The sequence below is a fragment of the Acipenser ruthenus genome, chromosome 41 (genome assembly GCF_902713425.1).
Source record: "Acipenser ruthenus chromosome 41, fAciRut3.2 maternal haplotype, whole genome shotgun sequence".
NCBI lineage: Eukaryota > Metazoa > Chordata > Actinopteri > Acipenseriformes > Acipenseridae > Acipenser > Acipenser ruthenus.
Window position 1 is genome coordinate 2,804,957 of NC_081229.1, and position 18,523 is coordinate 2,823,479.

General features: G+C 37.8%; 1 protein-coding gene across 2 annotated transcripts in view; it reads left to right on the top strand.

Moving 5' to 3' along the window:
* The first annotated feature begins 357 nt into the window (after nt 1-357).
* The window catches only part of LOC117434028 (igLON family member 5-like), a 65,138-nt gene continuing 46,972 nt past the window's right edge, over nt 358-18,523 (top strand). The window contains exon 1 of one of the 2 annotated variants that reach the window (XM_059010787.1): nt 358-917. In XM_059010787.1, the coding sequence (XP_058866770.1) occupies nt 830-917 (88 nt within the window). In that variant the 5' untranslated portion in view covers nt 358-829. The remainder of the gene's footprint in view (nt 918-18,523) is intronic. The other variant, XM_059010788.1, reaches the window with a different exon arrangement.

Below are 18,523 nucleotides of genomic sequence, written 5' to 3' on the forward strand. Positions count from 1 at the left end.
TAGATTTGAATGCAGCAGTTGGGTTTCTGCATTGACAGAGAAAATCTTTGCCCTTATAGTTAAGACCCCCCTCCTTCCTCTATAAAACCCCCTTCTCCCCCGGGTTTCTCTCTCCAGAATCCCTTCAGACTATCTCCTAGCACTGCAGCAACACTCTCTGAGCGATAAATCAAATCGAGTTAAGCAGCATCATTCTCTCCTCCGACACACCCACCTGGTCTCTCTATTGGTTTATCTAGCTCCTTGGCCCATCCCCTTTGGAACATTTTTAAACCACTCGGAATCCCGCCCACCGCCTTCAGGCTACGGATTGGCCAGCCCGCCTCCCTTGCGCTGTCTATCAGAGAATCTAATACATTGCTTCGTTTTCCTTTGCTATGGTACACGATGCTAGTGCGGTGCAGGAAACGGGCTGAGTACTGAAAAATATCTTTTGGCTACAGCAGAATATACTGTCTTCACAGTGCTGTATTGTACGCTTACTGCTGCAGAAAAAAACAACCTTCTTTTTGTACGTGGGATCCTAATCTTGGGACATATGCTTTTCTGCTAATACATTATATAATATACCAAATATCAGTCACATAACGTTTTTTTTTTTGTTTTTGGTCGGGGGTGTGTATAACTATTTCCTTACTATTCTGATTTAGAGGGAGAAAAAAAAACTAAACATAGTTTATCATTTAATCTTCTACAGACAATACGTTGTCTAAGTTTTAATATTATTATTATTATTATTATTATTATTATTATTATTATTATTATTATTATTATTATTATTAACATCGGACAGCGGCTGTTATAAATAATATATACGTATAAATATATTATGTATGAAAAATTAAAAAGCAGAAAAATGAACAACTCCACGCTTCGAAACGCTCTTTTAGGAATGGTGCTGGCTGTTTTTACAAAAGGTAAGTCCTTTCAAAATTGTATTCTATATATATATATATAAATACACTATAGCTGCTGTACCTAGCATAGTGTTGCTTGGGGTGAATACTAATACTGTATTGTAATGGGACGGAGGGGAGCGGGGGGGGTGTTACTGCTTGAATTGCCGTGTGCATTGAGCCGCTGCTTCTGTGTGATGATGCGTTTCTTCGGTCATTCTATATTTCAATCTTTCAACTCGCCTGCAGTGTATCTCTGTCAATTACCAATAAAGTCGTTGTTTTTGTGTTGCAGCTGTTTAATTATTCTGACCGAATTGGCAAAATACTAGATGACTCGCTTCTCCTGCTTTTGACTGACACGATGACAGTTGTGATGTCGCTTCAAAGCAGCGTACTGTTTGTATCTGAGTTGCATTCTAATTTGCGTTGGTCTGCTCAATGACAACACGGGTGTACAGTACTAGTTGCGGTGGTAATGCATCGTCTTGTGTGTGTGCGTGTGTGTGTGTGTGTGTGTGTGTGTGTGTGTGTGTGTGTGTGTGCTGCCTGTATTATTCACACACACATGCATCTAGTCATGCAAAGACATTTGCACGTTCTTTTGCTGGGACTCGGAGAAGTAGCCAGTGACGTAATGACGCTTTCCTGCGGTCTGCGTGGTTGCCTTGGATCGATCAGCAGCGGTCGTCATCGATTCGACATTAAATAATGTATCTAATTAAACAATTACGACTCCGTTACCAGCGGTGCTAATTGAATGCAGTCTGATTTGCGGCTGCAGACAAAATATTACACGGCTTGTATAAATAATACATTCTGTTTAAAACGACGTTATAGTGAAAAATAAATCACAGTACATTTATGTAGTGACTAGTGATACGCCACAGGACTGCAACCATACTATATGTCCTGTAAAAACACACAGACAACGTTTTCCACATAGTAGGCTGCTTGAAAAATAGTATTCTTCAGCGTCCTGTACAAAGCAGGGGAATAGAATACAGACCTACTGTATTAAAATGTGATTGCGTAATAGCAACTTTTTTTTCATGCGCAGCTATAACATTCACTTATCCGGAGGAATTGCTTTTGGATGCAATGCTCATGATAATGAACTATGATTGTTCAGTATGTGACGGGTATACTAGTATTTTATATATATATATATATATATATATATATATATATATATATATATATATATATATATATATATATATATGTAATATCTATCTATCTATCTATCTATCTATCTATCTATCTATCTGTCTATCTATATATATATTATTTTTATTATTATTATTTATTTCTTAGCAGACACCCTTATCCAGGGCGACTTACAATTGTTACAAGATATCACATTATACAGATATCACATTATTTTACATACAATTACCCATTTATACAGTTGGGTTTTTACTGGAGCAATCTAGGTAAAGTACCTTGCTCAAGGGTACAACAGCAGTGTCCCCCACTGGGGATTGAACCCAGAACCCTCCGGTCAAGAGTCCAGAGCCCAACCACTACTCCACATATACACAGTACTGTGCAAAAGTTTTAGGCTGGTGTGAAAAAATGCTGTAAAGTAAGAATGCTTTCAAAAATAGACATGTTAATAGATTATATTTATCAATTAACTAAATGCAAAGTGAGTGAACAGAAGAAAAATCTAAATCAAATCCATATTTGGTGTGACCACCCTTTGCCTTCAAAACAGCATCAATTCTTCTAGGTACACTTACACAAAGTCAGGGATTTTGTAGGCATATAGTCAGGTGTATGATTAAACAATTATACCAAACAGGTGCTAATGATCATCAATTCAATATGTAGGTTGAAACACAATCATTAACTGAAACAGAAACAGCTGTGTAGGAGGAATAAAACTGGGTGAGGAACAGCCAAACTCAGCTAACAAGGTGAGGTTGCTGAAGACAGTTTACTGTCAAAAGTCATACACCATGGCAAGACTGAGGACAGCAACAAGACACAAGGTAGTTATACTGCATCAGCAAGGTCTCTCCCAGGCAGAAATTTCAAGGCAGACAGGGGTTTCCAGATGTGCTGTCCAAGCTCTTTTGAAGAAGCACAAAGAAACGGGCAACGTTGAGGACCGTAGACGCTGTGGTCGGCCAAGGAAACTTACTGCAGCAGATGAAAGACACATCATGCTTACTTCCCTTCGCAATGGGAAGATGTCCAGCAGTGCCATCAGCTCAGAATTGGCAGAAAACAGTGGGACCCTGGTACACCCATCTACTGTCCAGAGAAGTCTGGTCAGAAGTGGCCTTCATGGAAGACTTGCAGCCAAAAAGCCTCCGACGTGGAAACAAGGCCAAGCGACTCAACTATGCACGAAAACACAGGAACTGGGGTGCAGAAAAATGGCAGCAGGTGCTCTGGACTAATGAGTCAAAATTGGAAATATTTGGCTGTAGCAGAAGGCAGTTTGTTCGCCGAAGGGCTGGAGAGCGGTACACGAATGAGTGTCTGCAGGCAACAGTGAAGCATGGTGGAGGTTCCTTGCAAGTTTGGGGCTGCATTTCTGCAAATGGAGTTGGGGATTTGGTCAGAATTAATGGTCTCCTCAATGCTGAGAAGTACAGGCAGATACTTATCCATCATGCAATACCATCAGGGAGGCATCTGATTGGCCCCAAATTATTCTGCAGCATGACAACGACCCCAAACATACAGCGAAAGTCATTAAGAACTATCTTCAGCGTAAAGAAGAACAAGGAGTCCTGGAAGTGATGGTATGGCCCCCACAGAGCCCTGATCTCAACATCATCGAGTATGTCTGGGATTACATGAAGAGAGAGAAGCAACTGAGGCTGCCTAAATCCACAGAAGAACTGTGGTTAGTTCTCCAAGATGTTTGGGCCAACCTACCTGCCGAGTTCCTTCAAAAACTGTGTGCAAGTGTACCTAGAAGAATTGATGCTGTTTTGAAGGCAAAGGGTGGTCACACCAAATATTGATTTGATGTAGATTTTTCTTCTGTTCACTCACTTTGCATTTTGTTAATTGATAAGTATAAACTATTAACATGTCTATTTTTGAAAGCATTCTTTCTTTACAGCATTTTTTCACACCTAACTAAAACTTTTGCACAGTACTGTATATATATATATATATATATATATATATATATATATATATATATATATATGTAATACTAGACTGAGATATTTTTTCAGACTGCCTTAATTGCAGTGTGTTCATTTCCTTGTTCACCTTTCATTTAGCCCTTGGTTTGCTGTTATCTCTTGGTGTTATTTTTAAACGTACTGTCAAAATACTTTGGCTGTCCATTACAAAGCTATAGTCTATTGGTGTGTGTGTGTGTGTGTGTGTGTGTGTGTGTGTGTGTGTGTGTGTTGGGGCCAGTTACACACCCTCAAAGTGAAATAACCAAGGAAGTGCAGCACTATCAGCACTATCTGAAAGCATGTACAGACAGGTGTATTTAACTTAGTACCAGCTGTCATGTTTAAAAATAAATTCTCTCTCTCTCTCTCTCTATATATATATATGTTTGCTATAAGACATGCTTCTTTCAAAACTGCACATTTGAAACAGGTAGATGCACAACAGGTAATGATGAATGAAATTGTTTATATGCTACAAACACTTTAATTTACAATTGAGAATAGTGGAAGCTGTGACAATATTGAACGCAATAAGTGACTACCTATCAGATTACAGTTCCCTTTTTAATTAAACATTTTCCCACCAATTCTACCCCCCACTGACTTGATCTCCACCCTATAATTTAGTATCTATAGATTGAATGTGTTTTTTTTTTATGTATTCATGTACTTTTCAAATTGAACTTGTTTAAATGAATCTTTCATTTCGAATTGCTAGCATCATGCATTGCGTAATTCAATGCCCCTGTGTCCTATATGTAATCCCCTAAGGACTCTTTCCCTGTAACAAAAGATGATTCATCTTGAATGAATTTTTTCCCCCGGTAAAACGTTTTTAAACAGATCCATCTGTACGTGAGATTAGATCAGATTGAAGAGGACTTTCAGTCTGCTCAAAACGGCTTTGATTTTCCAAGGCACTATTGATGAGATCAATACAATTATATTTCTAATGCCAGGGATGCTTGCCCGTGCTTCACATATTGATTTATATGTGTGCTTTTTTAAAAAAAAAATAATACAGCCTTTCCAACACATTTCACTGTGGTTGCTGTGTTGGTCTACCAATGCAGTATGTTGAAGGATGAATATCAATGAAATAATATCATCAGTCATGACTCATGACTAAAAGCTCAAGTTACTACAAACTTTTTTTTTTATTGTGTGTTTTTAATTTCTTTTAATATGTTAAGGTGCTTCGATAAGGAGTTCAGGAACTGCTCTTCCAAATGCAGCACCATAGACATATGTAATATAGGCTAGATTAACCGAAGAGTCTTTATATCAGTAAGCACCAGCACCCTCTAGTGCACAGCTGCGTATTGCCAGCAGTACAAAAGGAAACTTGATCCAAAGTGGCCAATAGATGGCGCTGTCTCTTCTAAAAAGGCACTTTGTCTGATCAAGCCTGTTACATATATCTATGGCAAGCAGCTCGAACCTTATATTGAATGTTGCCGTAGAAACAACAAAAACAAACAACAAAATAATAATGCAAAAAATAAAACAAAATTCATACCAGCGCCAGCTAGCCCCTGTGAACCCAGGCCTCCAGAGGTGAAAAAACTAGTCTAGTGCATAAGAATATAAGAACAAAAGAAAATGTACAAACGAGAGGAGGCCCATCTATGCTCCTCTGGTTCCTAGTAACTGATCTCAGAACGTTGTCAAGGTCTTAAAGCATCCAAGTGATTCTGCCTCAACCACATGACTAGGCAGCCCAGTCTAAGAAACATCCCCTCACTGCGCCACCTAGACCCTGAGAATTGAGCATTCCTGAGCTTGTGCCCAGCTTGTAGGAAAGCGATTCAAAGTGTTTGTGTTCATTATCTGTGGCTGCGCAGAGCCCGGCGCTATATGGAGTTTGCATGAGCGAGGAGAATGGCAGTTTCCACGCACTGAGAAAGCTGATTTTCTGTAACACAGTTCTGTACGAGGCAGAGGGCTGCGTTCAGCAACGCATTCGGCAGGTCTTGCCGCGTCCAATTCAGTTAGACATTTTTTGATCGCATTTCTCTCTGATTTTACAATGCTGGCTTCGCTCTACAAAGCAACATACTGGTGGAGGTTTGCATCAGTCTTCTTGAACTTGTATATATACACTGTTGGGTTGCTTCTACCTGACTTGTTTTCTAAAGTAGGAAAGGTAGCAGATTTTACCCCCTCTGTGGATGTATATATATCCCTGGTGAAGGGGTTATATTGGGGGTGCCTGTACACAAATTGTGAGTTATACTCCTGGAGAAATATTCCCAAATCCATGCAAGACTGACTGTGAATTATATGCTATGTCATCTTTAGGCCTTCATTGTGGTAAAATGGGCTAATCTGATATTGGTGCTCCAAGCTAGCTCTACCAGACACCAGAGAGAGACTCCTGTGCACAGCTGTGGCCAAAAGTTTTGTATCACCTAGAATTTTAGGATTTAGACATAACAAAAGAAAAAAAACATACAGGCAGTAATTTAGATCTTTAATTTCACATCATGTAATCAAAGAAACTACCAAGTTATATCCCGAAAGTCTACCGGAAGTCATAATAGTAGTACAGTATTTCATGTTAGATTTTGATTTCTGTCTTAAGTCTATCTCCACTTAGTTTCTAAACTGTCCTGTTTTGCGTGTTACATGTAACATATTAGGAGCAACACTGAAAACATTAACATTTAACATTTACTGTACTTCGTCAGCTCCTTTTAAAATATAAAGGTGACTTACGGATGAAATATATATATATATATATATATATATATATATATATATATATATATATATATATATATATATTAGCTCAAAGTTAGTTATTAGTTTTAGATGAAGTACAATTAGATAATGTACAATACAGAACAATAAAGGAAAATAAATTGATAAATAGACTCAATGCCTTGATGCCTGAAGGTTTAAATAGAAAGGAACAGTAGTTAGTTACTTCATTAACTGTGTAGTAAATTACATCACAAACACATTAATAGATTTAAATAGAAATAACTGAGTGCTGTTACCATGGCATCAAAGGCCTAGTCTAAGTACCTCCACTGTTTGTTTTCAAACACACTTTCCCTTGACAAAAGTATGTTAAACATAGCAGAAAACTGTAAAATGGTAGAGCCAACAGAGAGAGAGAGAGCAAAGCCGACAAAAACAAATCTGACTAAACAAAAACAAGAAAGATAACGTATCAATAAACATGTCAACGTCCACTCTTCTATCTCCTCAGCATGCTGAGTCCAAGCTAATATCAGACTGAATCATCAACGTGTGTGCATGAGTTTGGGGAGCAATGAACCTTTATAAAAATCTGTTTAGATACACCCACACGATGCTTATCTTTGCCTGCTTCCCACCCCCTGGCTCTCTCTGCACTCTGTGATGTGTGATCTGCATTGAAAGATGACGCTGCACCTTTAGAAACAATTGTGCTGTTTCAAGACACAAGAACAGCAAACACAACACTTTGGGTGCGAAAGTGGCAAAAGGAAATGTTTTGATAGGAGTAACTTTACCGAGAGGTGTCCTGGAATACTTCATAACTCACATATTTACATTCTTTAACCTCTTCTAGCTTTCTGTATATATGGTTTTCCAGAAAACCTCTCAATTATAACAGTATGAAGTTAGAAACAACAGGAGCAGCTACATTAGGAGCAGTAAATGGGTGTTCTGAGTCCTTTTATACGGTTATTTTTTTTATTCCCTTCTGAAAATGTGCCTTTGCCTTGGCACTTCATTCACAACAGGGCCATTTTGTCTGCTGCCAGGGTTTCATATAATTACAGGATGAGCAGATAAAGAAATCTGATAATAACCTTCAACTCTGAATCAATGCCTCCCGGCAATGTGTCCTCCATCTGCTGTCTGATTGTAACCATGAACGAAACGCAAAGATCTTACAGCAACAAGACTGACTGTTTTCAGCTTCATAAAAAAAAAAAAAAAAAAACATAAGCGTGAATGATTATTATTCATTTCTTAGCTGACGCCCTTATCCAGGGCGACTTACAATTGTTACAAGATATCACATTATTTTTACATACAATTAACCATTTATACAGTTGGGTTTTTACTGGAGCAATCTAGGTAAAGTACCTTGCTCAAGGGTACAGCAGCAGTGTTCCCCACCTGGGATTGAAACCACGACGCTCCTGTCAAGAGTCCAGAGCCCTAACCACTACTCCACACTGCTGCCCAAATTCTGTTGGTCCCTTTGGAAACTTGGCTGTATTTCTGAAAGGAGAATCTGCTCAATCAAATACGTAATTATTAAACCGTATATATACCCTCTTTCATCTACACCCCCTTATCGTTCATTTGTTTGATCTCCCTCCTCCCCTGCCTCCACCTTGCAGAGTCTAGGGGAAAGGTGGCCTCAATTGTCACTTGTCTTGCCCACTGGCATTCGTTTTTCTAATTTATATATTTCATTCATCATAGTTTTGCCAGCATAGGGCCGGCTAGCGAGCTCCAATGGGCAAGGCCATGAGCCAAATTCAAATAACAAAAGTCATCATTTACGGGCATGTTTGTCCGTCAATTCAATAAATCGTTCATTTTATTCCATTGGTGGTTGTCTCCTTTCTGAATCAACTGGAACGCAGGTCTAGACTATCTATGTACATTGTAAGATCTATCTAACACGTATCTGGCAGTGTTAATAAAACAAATACAAAGAGAGTAAAACAAATACATGTAGGAATCTTTGACCTTGTGTGATGTCTGGTTGCTGATTGGATTGTAGATTGCAGGCATTCGCAGTTTGATGCTGAAACAAGATGCGTTTAACAGACTGGTTTCGTGCTGCGAGATGGAAGCGTAACATGTCATAGCCCAAGCTGTGTCACCTTATCTCCCTGAGCCGCTGCGTTTCACTCGACTGAAGTGTGATCGTCCCTGTGTCATGCTGAGAGTGGATCAGTGGCTAAATCCTGGGTCTCTAGACTTCCAGTCTTTAGCTCTGACCTTTAGCCCTTCTCAGTGAATGGGCTGTTGCTGTTATTGGGATTACTACTCCCCTGGGATTACAGACTGTGGATAATAAATCAGCTCCTGAAGGGCCAGCAGAGTGGACAGATACAGAATAACACTGAGTCGCAAAGATCAGATTATAATTACCTGTTTTTATGATTGATGACTGCCTAAGAAAGCCTGGTTATACCATGGTCGACTGAGGGCAGAGAAAAATTCAACAGCGGAACGCAAATCATAGCAGACATTTAAATGATTAAACCCAATCCTAGCCAATTTGACACAGTCTATCCTCAAGGAGGATGGCGAGGAACTCCAAGCTTATCTCTCATCATTGTAGGCAGTAGTTTTATCATCATAAATACAAGTCTTGCATTATGGGAAGACTTTTTCCAGAAAGCAGGACACACCATTGAGCATTAAAGATGTACCTGTAGACAGTGTATCTGTGTACTTGTATATCAGTATATTCCCTTCAGTCGCTGAGTGATTGATTGTTCCATGTTAAAGTTTCCTATCTATGTATCTATTTTATAATGCATAATGCTTTTTTTCAAAGTTTTGGCAGGGCAACTTCTCAAACTCCATGGAGTTCACACAAACTGTGAAGAAAATGTAATTTAGTAATTGTGACTGAAGGGAACATATCTGTACTGTGCCTTAGGAAAGATGGTGAGCATAAAATAATAGGCCCAACATTTGTAACTGCGTCCATTTTATCCAAGTTGGATTATCGGTTCAACCTTGAGAACTATGAAAACATACATTTTTAATGGCTGTCAGGACTGATTTACCTCAAACACCACTTGAATCAAGTTGCTTCATATATGAGTCATTGGTTCTGCTTGTATTGTCACTAGCATCCATCACTGACAAATAAAATGATAGGATTTTGTGCACAGCAAAAGTTTATTTTAGTACAGGCCCTGAAGCTATGCACCAATATGTGTTTATTTGAAGCTTATTGAATATTAGTCATGATTTTACTAAGCCACTTTTTCATAAGCCATGCTTCTATACATTATATTAGCTCTGTCTTCTGCATGAAGTATGACTGGACTCACTGCTGCAATATGCTTTCTTTTTCTCTGCAGTTATATATATATATATATATATATATATATATATATATATATATATATATATATATATATATATATATATATACATATATATATATACTGTATATACATATACTGTGTATATATATATATATATATATATATATACATATATATATATATACTGTATATACATATACTGTGTATATATATATATATATATATATATATATATATATATATATATATATAATAGTATTATTAAATATGGAAGTAATACAAGATAAGCATTGTCACTTAAAGTTAATGAAGTAGGTCAATTAAATGGACTGGTAACCGTACCTCCAGCTAAATTACATGGTGTTAATGCTTATAGCCACGCTGTGTCCTGTACCATTGAGAAGTCTGACTGAATGTCGCAGGATTGAATTGTTCCTGCCTTTGAGAAACCCCAGACGCATTCATTGATGGTGCCCTCTCTAAACCTAGACCATGCTTTCCACAAATGTAATTCTGACCGCAAAATGAAATCAAAACTTACCACAAATATAATAACCAGGAATATATATAAAAATCTGCCACAGAAATAAAAGCTGCTTAACAACTGTTATTGGAGCATGTTTGTGATGATAAAATGGTCAAGAAATGCAATCTATCCCATATCTTTTTTTTTTTTTTTTAACCGATATTGTATTCTCAAATGGATCAGACCATAAGTCCATGTTTAATCTATTACATTTTAATGCATATGAAATGTTTGAACTGAGAGATATTTGAGAAATGCAATGCTTTAATGAGTGCTTACAAAAGCTTTAGAATACATTTTCTTAATAATTATGTGCAATAAGGCTCTATTTTCATCTGTACTGTCATGGCAAAGCATGACAATTACTCTAATTCGACTGGCTTTGAGTTGCTTCGAGCTTGTCTTGAGAATCCTAAAGCTGACAAGATTCAGAAAATTAAAGGCAATTAAAAATGACATTTGAAACAAATAATATTTCATATTCCTGGTCCTTTAAACTAGGCTATTTTACTGAAACAAAGATTTTCAACACAGCTTAACTGGTGGAAGTGAAAAACCAGCCATTATCACTGGTTCTTTAAACTTATTATTATTATTATTATTATTTACCCATAACAACATTTTTGAAAAGCCTTTATGGTTTCTGTTGATCTTAAAGTTTAACCCATTAAGTACCAAATACAAATTTTTTGGTAACACTTCACATTGTCTCTAATTACTGTGTATTTACATATCTACTTAGTAAATGCATGTGTACTTACACATCATTACAATGTTATTATGCATAATGGGCAGCAGTGTGGAGTAGTGGTTAGGGCTCTGGACTTTTGACCGGAGGGTTGTGGGTTCAATCCCCAGTGGGGGACACTGCTGTTGTACCCTTGAGCAAGGTACTTTATCTAGATTGCTCCAGTAAAAACCCAACTGTAAAAATGGGTAATTGTATGTAAAATAATGTGATATCTGTATAATGTGAAATAATGTATAATGTGATATCTTGTAACAATTGTAAGTCGCCCTGGATAAGGGCGTCTGCTAAGAAATAAATAATAATAATAATAATAATTACAATGTACTTCATGTGTACATCGTTTTGCATGATATAATCCTAACCCTAACTCTAAACATAACCCTGACCCCCCTAACCCTTTGCTGATACAATTATGCACTTACATATATCGTGCAAAAAGATTTGCACATTAAGTACATTGTAACTATACATAATAACATTGTAATTATGCATATGTACACATGTATTCACTATGTAACTACTAAGCAAATACACAGCAATTGGAGACAATGCGTTGCCAATTTTTCTTTGAACGCAAGCTGTATTTATGTAATTTGATACATTACATTTAGACTTAACTTTTGCAGTTAACAAAATTAGAGTAAGTTAGCATAACAATATAGTTAAAGAGAAAATTAAAATAACGGGTAGATGCCAGTTAAAAATGCTCCAAATAATTACAAAGTAGCCTGGCCTCCAATGAGGACAATGGCACTTAAAAACTAAGATAGTGTGCAAGGGCAGGTGAAAAACACTGTTAGCACCCCCTCCTCCCCCTACAGAGGAAACCACTTTGATTCATGCAGACAGCCAGTGAAATTCAAAACAATTAGTCTTTCTCTCATTGATATCATATAGACACCCCTTCATTAAATATTAACGAGGTGGAATTTGCCTCATTAAAAAATCATAATATGGTCTTTGCCGAATCAAATATGAATGAATATGGATTTTTTTTTCTTGGCACAAGCATTCAGGGTGCAGCCTGAGGCAAGGTCACCCCCTGTTACCCTCTGTTTAGTTGGGTTATACAATTTCAATACAAGCACTCTACAGGAAACTGTGGGTTAAAAATGCACCCTTATTATCCCCTGAAGTGGAGGGTGAGCCCCAGTGATGATGATGTAATGGAGGCATTTGAATGTCGCTCTTACTCATTTTTTTTTTAGCAACAAATGAGATGTTAAAGTCTGTGGTCTATGCCAAACAAAAGCACTCAGAAATAGGGTCCATTTACTACCAAAAGAGAATAACTGGGAGAGAATTTTTTTTTCTTCATTTCGCCCGTTCAAAATGAGTTAGTGCAAAAATGATTGCCAAGACTGGAATGACGTGTTAGGAGTCTTGCTAGAAATGTTATCAGAAGCACATTTAATATGCATTTATTTTGGTATTAGTTAAGTGGTTCGACACATTCCTCTTAATGGGACAATTATAAGCTATCAATTGAAGTTGAGTCCACATCAAGCGTGTGAATCAGTATTGAAAAAGACTTTTGTCATTGAACTTCTAGTAACACTTCAAAATAATGGCCGGTAATTCCTAATGAGGGACTGAATACCACAGGAATAACGCCTGAATATCCTCTGAGTTCTGAAGTCATTCATTATGAAATCAGTCCTGTTAATTCAGGTGGATTTAATTACCATCCGTATTCATTCCACGTTCCTTTGTAACAAATAATGTTGATCACATGTATAAGGCATGAAATCTGCTAATTCTTGCATGAATTCATTATGAATTTGCAGACTTTATTTTAGTGTAACCAAACTTTTTAAGTTTCTTTCAGTATTTCTAAATAGTTTAATTTCAGAAATACAGAAGTACTAAAGTCTTAATACATTAAATGACAAACTTTTCGACAAAGTCTTTCTTAGTGAAGACTTAATAACAAAGTTTTTCTCAATTAACTTCTTTCAGTTGTTCTAAGTTTGCAGTTATTCACTGTGTTGCAGCGACGGATGGTAGTTTCATTATATCTTATAACATTATTATAACATTGTTATTCATGCATCTATAATGCATTACCTTCAGATGTCTGCAGTGCATTAAAAAAAAAAAAAACGGTTTCACATTTCGGTGAAAAACCTTCTGCCTCAGCTCCTGTTGAATCAACACTTTGATTCTTATCATTTCAGAATGAATTCAGATTTTGCCTACTCTACCGTCAAATAGGATCCAAAAGTAATGCACTTCTCCACCTCGTGATAAATAAAATTGTCAAAGCTGTCAGGGCCGATGTTCTTATTCGCTTATTCCTCAGCCGATTGTAATCTCAAATGACCCTGTCTGAATATAGCTCCCAGCATTGTTAGGTAGTTCCTGAACACCAGCCCGTGTCTTTTCCCCTGAGCGGTTGTTAGATCTGTCTCTCTGGGCTCGGGAATAGCTGCTGAAATTACCTGTCATATTCCCTGGGATGTGTAAATACATTTCAAAAGTGTCTCTTCCGTTTTCTGTGGAATGGGGCGGGTAGCTCTAACGAAAGCCTCTATTTATCTTGACGACATGAAGTAAATGAGGTTCTGTTTGGCAGAAATATCTATTTAGACAAAGAATACCCATTGAATAGCTGTCATTTGCCCAACAGCTAACAAAATTAGACTACAGCTATGGCCAAAAGTTTTGCATCACCTTGAATTTTAGGCTTGAGAGATAATTTTAAAAATTTATATATATAATAATTTAAATAAAATATATCTACAGTATATACCACTATATCTATATGAATGTAATTTAGATATTTTATTTAACATCATAACCAAAGAAACTACAAAATAATATCTCAATAGTCTGCCGGAAGCCACAATAGTAGTACAGTATTTCATGTTAGATTTAAAAATGTCGCATTTTTTCATTTTTGTCGTTTTTTCCGTGAAGCATTTGGAAAACTACAAAGCGACATGTGATTCAATGTTTGTTTTTTTTTAAAACAAAAATTTAGTAGTCGCCAATTGGTTTTTTTTGTTATCATTTTCTCCCAGTTTAGAATAGCCAATTCTTTTTTGGCTCAGCTCACTGCTACCACCACTGGAGTGGTGAAGACAAACACACACTGTCCTCCGAAGCGTGTGCCGTCAGCTGACCACTTCTTTTCACACTGCAGACTCACCATGCAGCCACCTCAGCGCTACAGTGTCAGAGGACAACACAGCTCTGGGTAGCTTACAGGCAAGCCCGCAGGCGCCCAGCCAGACTACAGGGGTCGCTGGTGCGCGGTGAGCCAAGGACACCCTGGCCGACCTAAGCCCTCCCCCCGGGGCGGTGCTCGGCCAATTGTGCACCTCCCCCTGAGAGCTCCCGTCCACGGTCGGCAGTGGAATAGCCTGGACTTGAACCGGCGACATCCAGGCTATAGGGTGCATCCTGCACTCCACACGGAGTGTCTTTACCGGATGTGCCACTTGGTAGCCCCCCCCCCCCTGTAATTCAATATGTTAACGTAACATTATTCAGCAGGTTCCATTCAACTTTATGAAGCAAAATTAGTTAATTTTATAGGGTGATGCAAAACGTTTGGTCAGAGCTGTAGACACTGACACCATCTGTTTTCCTTTACCTGTAACAGATTGCAACAGCACTTCTGTCCAAACTTCACAATGAATTCAAGAAGCTGAATACAATTATTGACATTGCTAGTTTGATGCTAGTATGCACTTTAAGTTGAGGACTACAGTAATACTGCTACCCCTACTGAAAAGGTGCCCTAATACCTTTTTGTATCAACATGTATTAAACCATGCCAATCACTTCCTTGGCAGGGACTGTGCGCCAGCCTGCTGCCCCCCCCCAGCTCTATGTACTACAAGGGAGGGGTGTTGGCGTGGGTGGTACACTGGGGTCTTGGTAGTGACAGGAGCTCCTGAATTAGCTTCAGCCAGGGGCACAGCAGCTAGTGTCAAAAGGAATCAAGCTCAACTGAACTAAAAACCCTTGGCTTTCCTCCGACTGTACTGGGAGATGTGCAGTCACAGCAAGAACTAGAATTTTCATATAACAATCGATACTTATCCGTGACCCAATTTCAGTCTACATTTTTTTTTAGCTGTGCTTAAAACCATTTTGTTTTGTTTTTTCTGTCACATAGTCATAAAAGCGTGTCTGTTTTCAAAAAATGAAATATAATTAAATTGGATTGACTTGGGCTCGTTTAAGTCTTGACCTTTTGTCAGTCAAAAAGGAGGCAAGCAATAAGTCATCAGAATTTGAGGCAGATGGATATTGCTATTGACAGCTATACCTTCTTTGTTAGCCATGTCTAGTTAAAACAGCGCTAGGAGACGAGAAGTCTTTTTCAATGTCTTCGTTCAATTCAGCACTACTGAATGTTTAAGTGCTGTAAATGGAAGAACAGTGATAATCAGGGTTTGTGAACCCAAACGTTTATGATACAGCCTAATAATTTCCTGCTGTCTTCAAAGCATATGCATGCTCAGTTATATGCATATGTGGACTTGTAACAGATATATGTGTTATGCAAAAGAAAGCCATGACCTATATTCTTCACTATATATATATATATATATATAAAGTTTTTCCTAGTTACAGTCCGGATGGGATGAGCAGTGGCTCAGGTGATGTCGGGTGATATCCAGCGCTGTTGAAATTCCTGATGTTTCACTAGTTTAATGAGGCCGTGTTGAGTCAGAGGTCGATGCCAAGGTCATTGGCGCACACAGCCTGCAGTGTTGCAAAAGCCCTGCAAAGTATTTAGATTTAACAGATGTCAATAGCAGCACCCTTTTGAGTATGGTTCCCAATACACAAAGCTTTAACTCACGAATTAAAGCAGCATGACATGTCAAACACAAGGCCCTCAGGGCTGCATTAATATCTCATTCATTTATTTTCTGTTTTGCCTGGTCCACACTTGCCTTATCCTTATAACATACATCGTATCAGGGGAGCTTTTAGTACCATCAATCCTAAAGAAAGTAGTTGAAAAAAAAACTGGATCCAGGGTTACTGCAGTGAGGCAGATGCATTCCTCTGCCATCTTTAAAAGTCCTGAACATTTTCATGAAAGAGTATTTTCAAATGTCAATTTAATAGCTTGTTTATATTTTCTGAACTGTTTGATGGCTTTGAAACTTACGTTAGGAGGAAAGACTTTTTGCCTTCCCAATCTCAACCCTTAAAACTACCCTCATAAAAGCTTCCCTTAGTAAAAGCACAGCAAAGTGTGAGAAAGCTGAGTGAAAGCATGGTAAATCATAGGCAAACAATCATATGGTAAAGCATATTAAAAAAAATTGTGCACCCCATGGTCTATCTACACTGTTATTCATGAGTTTTGTTATACTGTCTTTCTGGTGCTATATCACAACTGCAATTAAAAAAACAAAAATCAAAAACTAGTCAGGTGCAATTATCACATGAACAGAATATTCCTTGTGCCAATATAAAGTGTTTTTTATGTCTTGTTTGATACGGCTTTACCAGTGAGACTGTAGCTTCACTGCAGTATAAACACAGCCATTAGTTCCAACTAGGTGCAGTTAAATTGCACTTGTTTATCAGAGCAGGGCTGCTCCTCTTCTTCACACAGTAGCTCACTGAGGCATCATTAGTTTATCGTGTCTGTTTTACTGTTACGGTATGTCATAAATCGGCAAGTTCAATACCCGGTCATCTCATAAATTTGCAAAGAACCATTGGATCAATATCAAGTGAACAAGCAGTCCTATCTTCAATACTCCTGCCAGTAACTCTGAATATCCTTTAACTATATATATATATAATAGGGTTATAATAGGGTACAATTCAATACAATAAACCTTTCTATAGAGATGTCTTGCTACTGTTTATCTTCCCTGGGTCATTTTACCTAACCATTGTATTCTGGGCCAATGAATGTTATTGGCTGCAAAACATGTCAATCAACAGGGCAAGCAGCTGGTTGGGAATTGACAGGAACCAAGGGGGGGTGGGGGCAGTTTCACTCTCCAGAAAATGCACTCTTCCACTCTCTGGAGCAAAGATGTCTATGGTACCAGATACATTTTACCATGTGTCTCTTTTATAAACTGCACATTTTAGAACCATACAGCGAGTAAAAGTGCATTGTGGGTATAATTCATTCATCCACTAGGGTATATGCTCAATTATCCGTTCCCCACTATTACAAGTTTAGGACAGAGCAGCTAGTCTCAAACCATAACTGTAGTTAAAGTACCATAGGTTAAATACATGATCTCCAGCCCTCTTTACACAGTTCTTGTGGCTGTAACATACTGTGGTAGGTAGCATTGTGTTTAAGCAGTAGCAGGGTAGGTCTTTGGTCAAGAAGACTACCAAAGCTGTCTTTAGCAGGGTTGTTTTGTTCTTTTTTTATAATTTTTTTTTAGATGTGTTGCATTGCAGTACTTTATAATGCACGCGAATAGAAGACCTTCTTGCTCTCTGAGTGTGATCTGCTTTAATAGCTTGACGTCATACCATTTGATGATCTGCGCAAGCTGCCATCAGCCTTATCAAACCATTAGCACCGAACATGGCATTATACATGACGGCTTGACAGTGTGGTTAGGCTGTGGCTGATTCGCCTCATGCTGCAAATGAAATACCATAAATTTAAACTGTAGACCACAGAGCGAATAGAAGATACACCATGTACTGTGGGTATTCCATGAACGAGGATAGCTGAATATCCTATGAGCAGAGGCAGTCCGAATCTGCGGATATTGGAATTAACTTTGCTTGGATATTATGTGCACAAGTTATCAGAATCCGGGGATGTTGGGGGAGGTGGTATCCTCTTTACAGACATACATTTCGATTGGTTACTTTGTGGGCTGTGCTAGAAGTGTTGGGAGCCTACAGCTATGCCGAAAGGTTTTACATCACCTAGAAGTTTGGATTGAGATATCATTTTAAAAAAATGAAAATAATTGATTGTTTTATTCATCAAGTAATCAAAGAAACCACAAAATGATATCGCAAAAGTGTAGCAGAAGTCATAATACTAGTACAGCGTTTCATGGTAGATTTTGAAATGTCACATTTTTAATTTTTTGTCAGTTTTTTGTTGAGTATATGGAAAACTACAAAGTGGTATATCATTCAATTATTATTATTATTATTATTATTATTATTATTATTATTATTATTATTATTATTATTATTTATTCCTT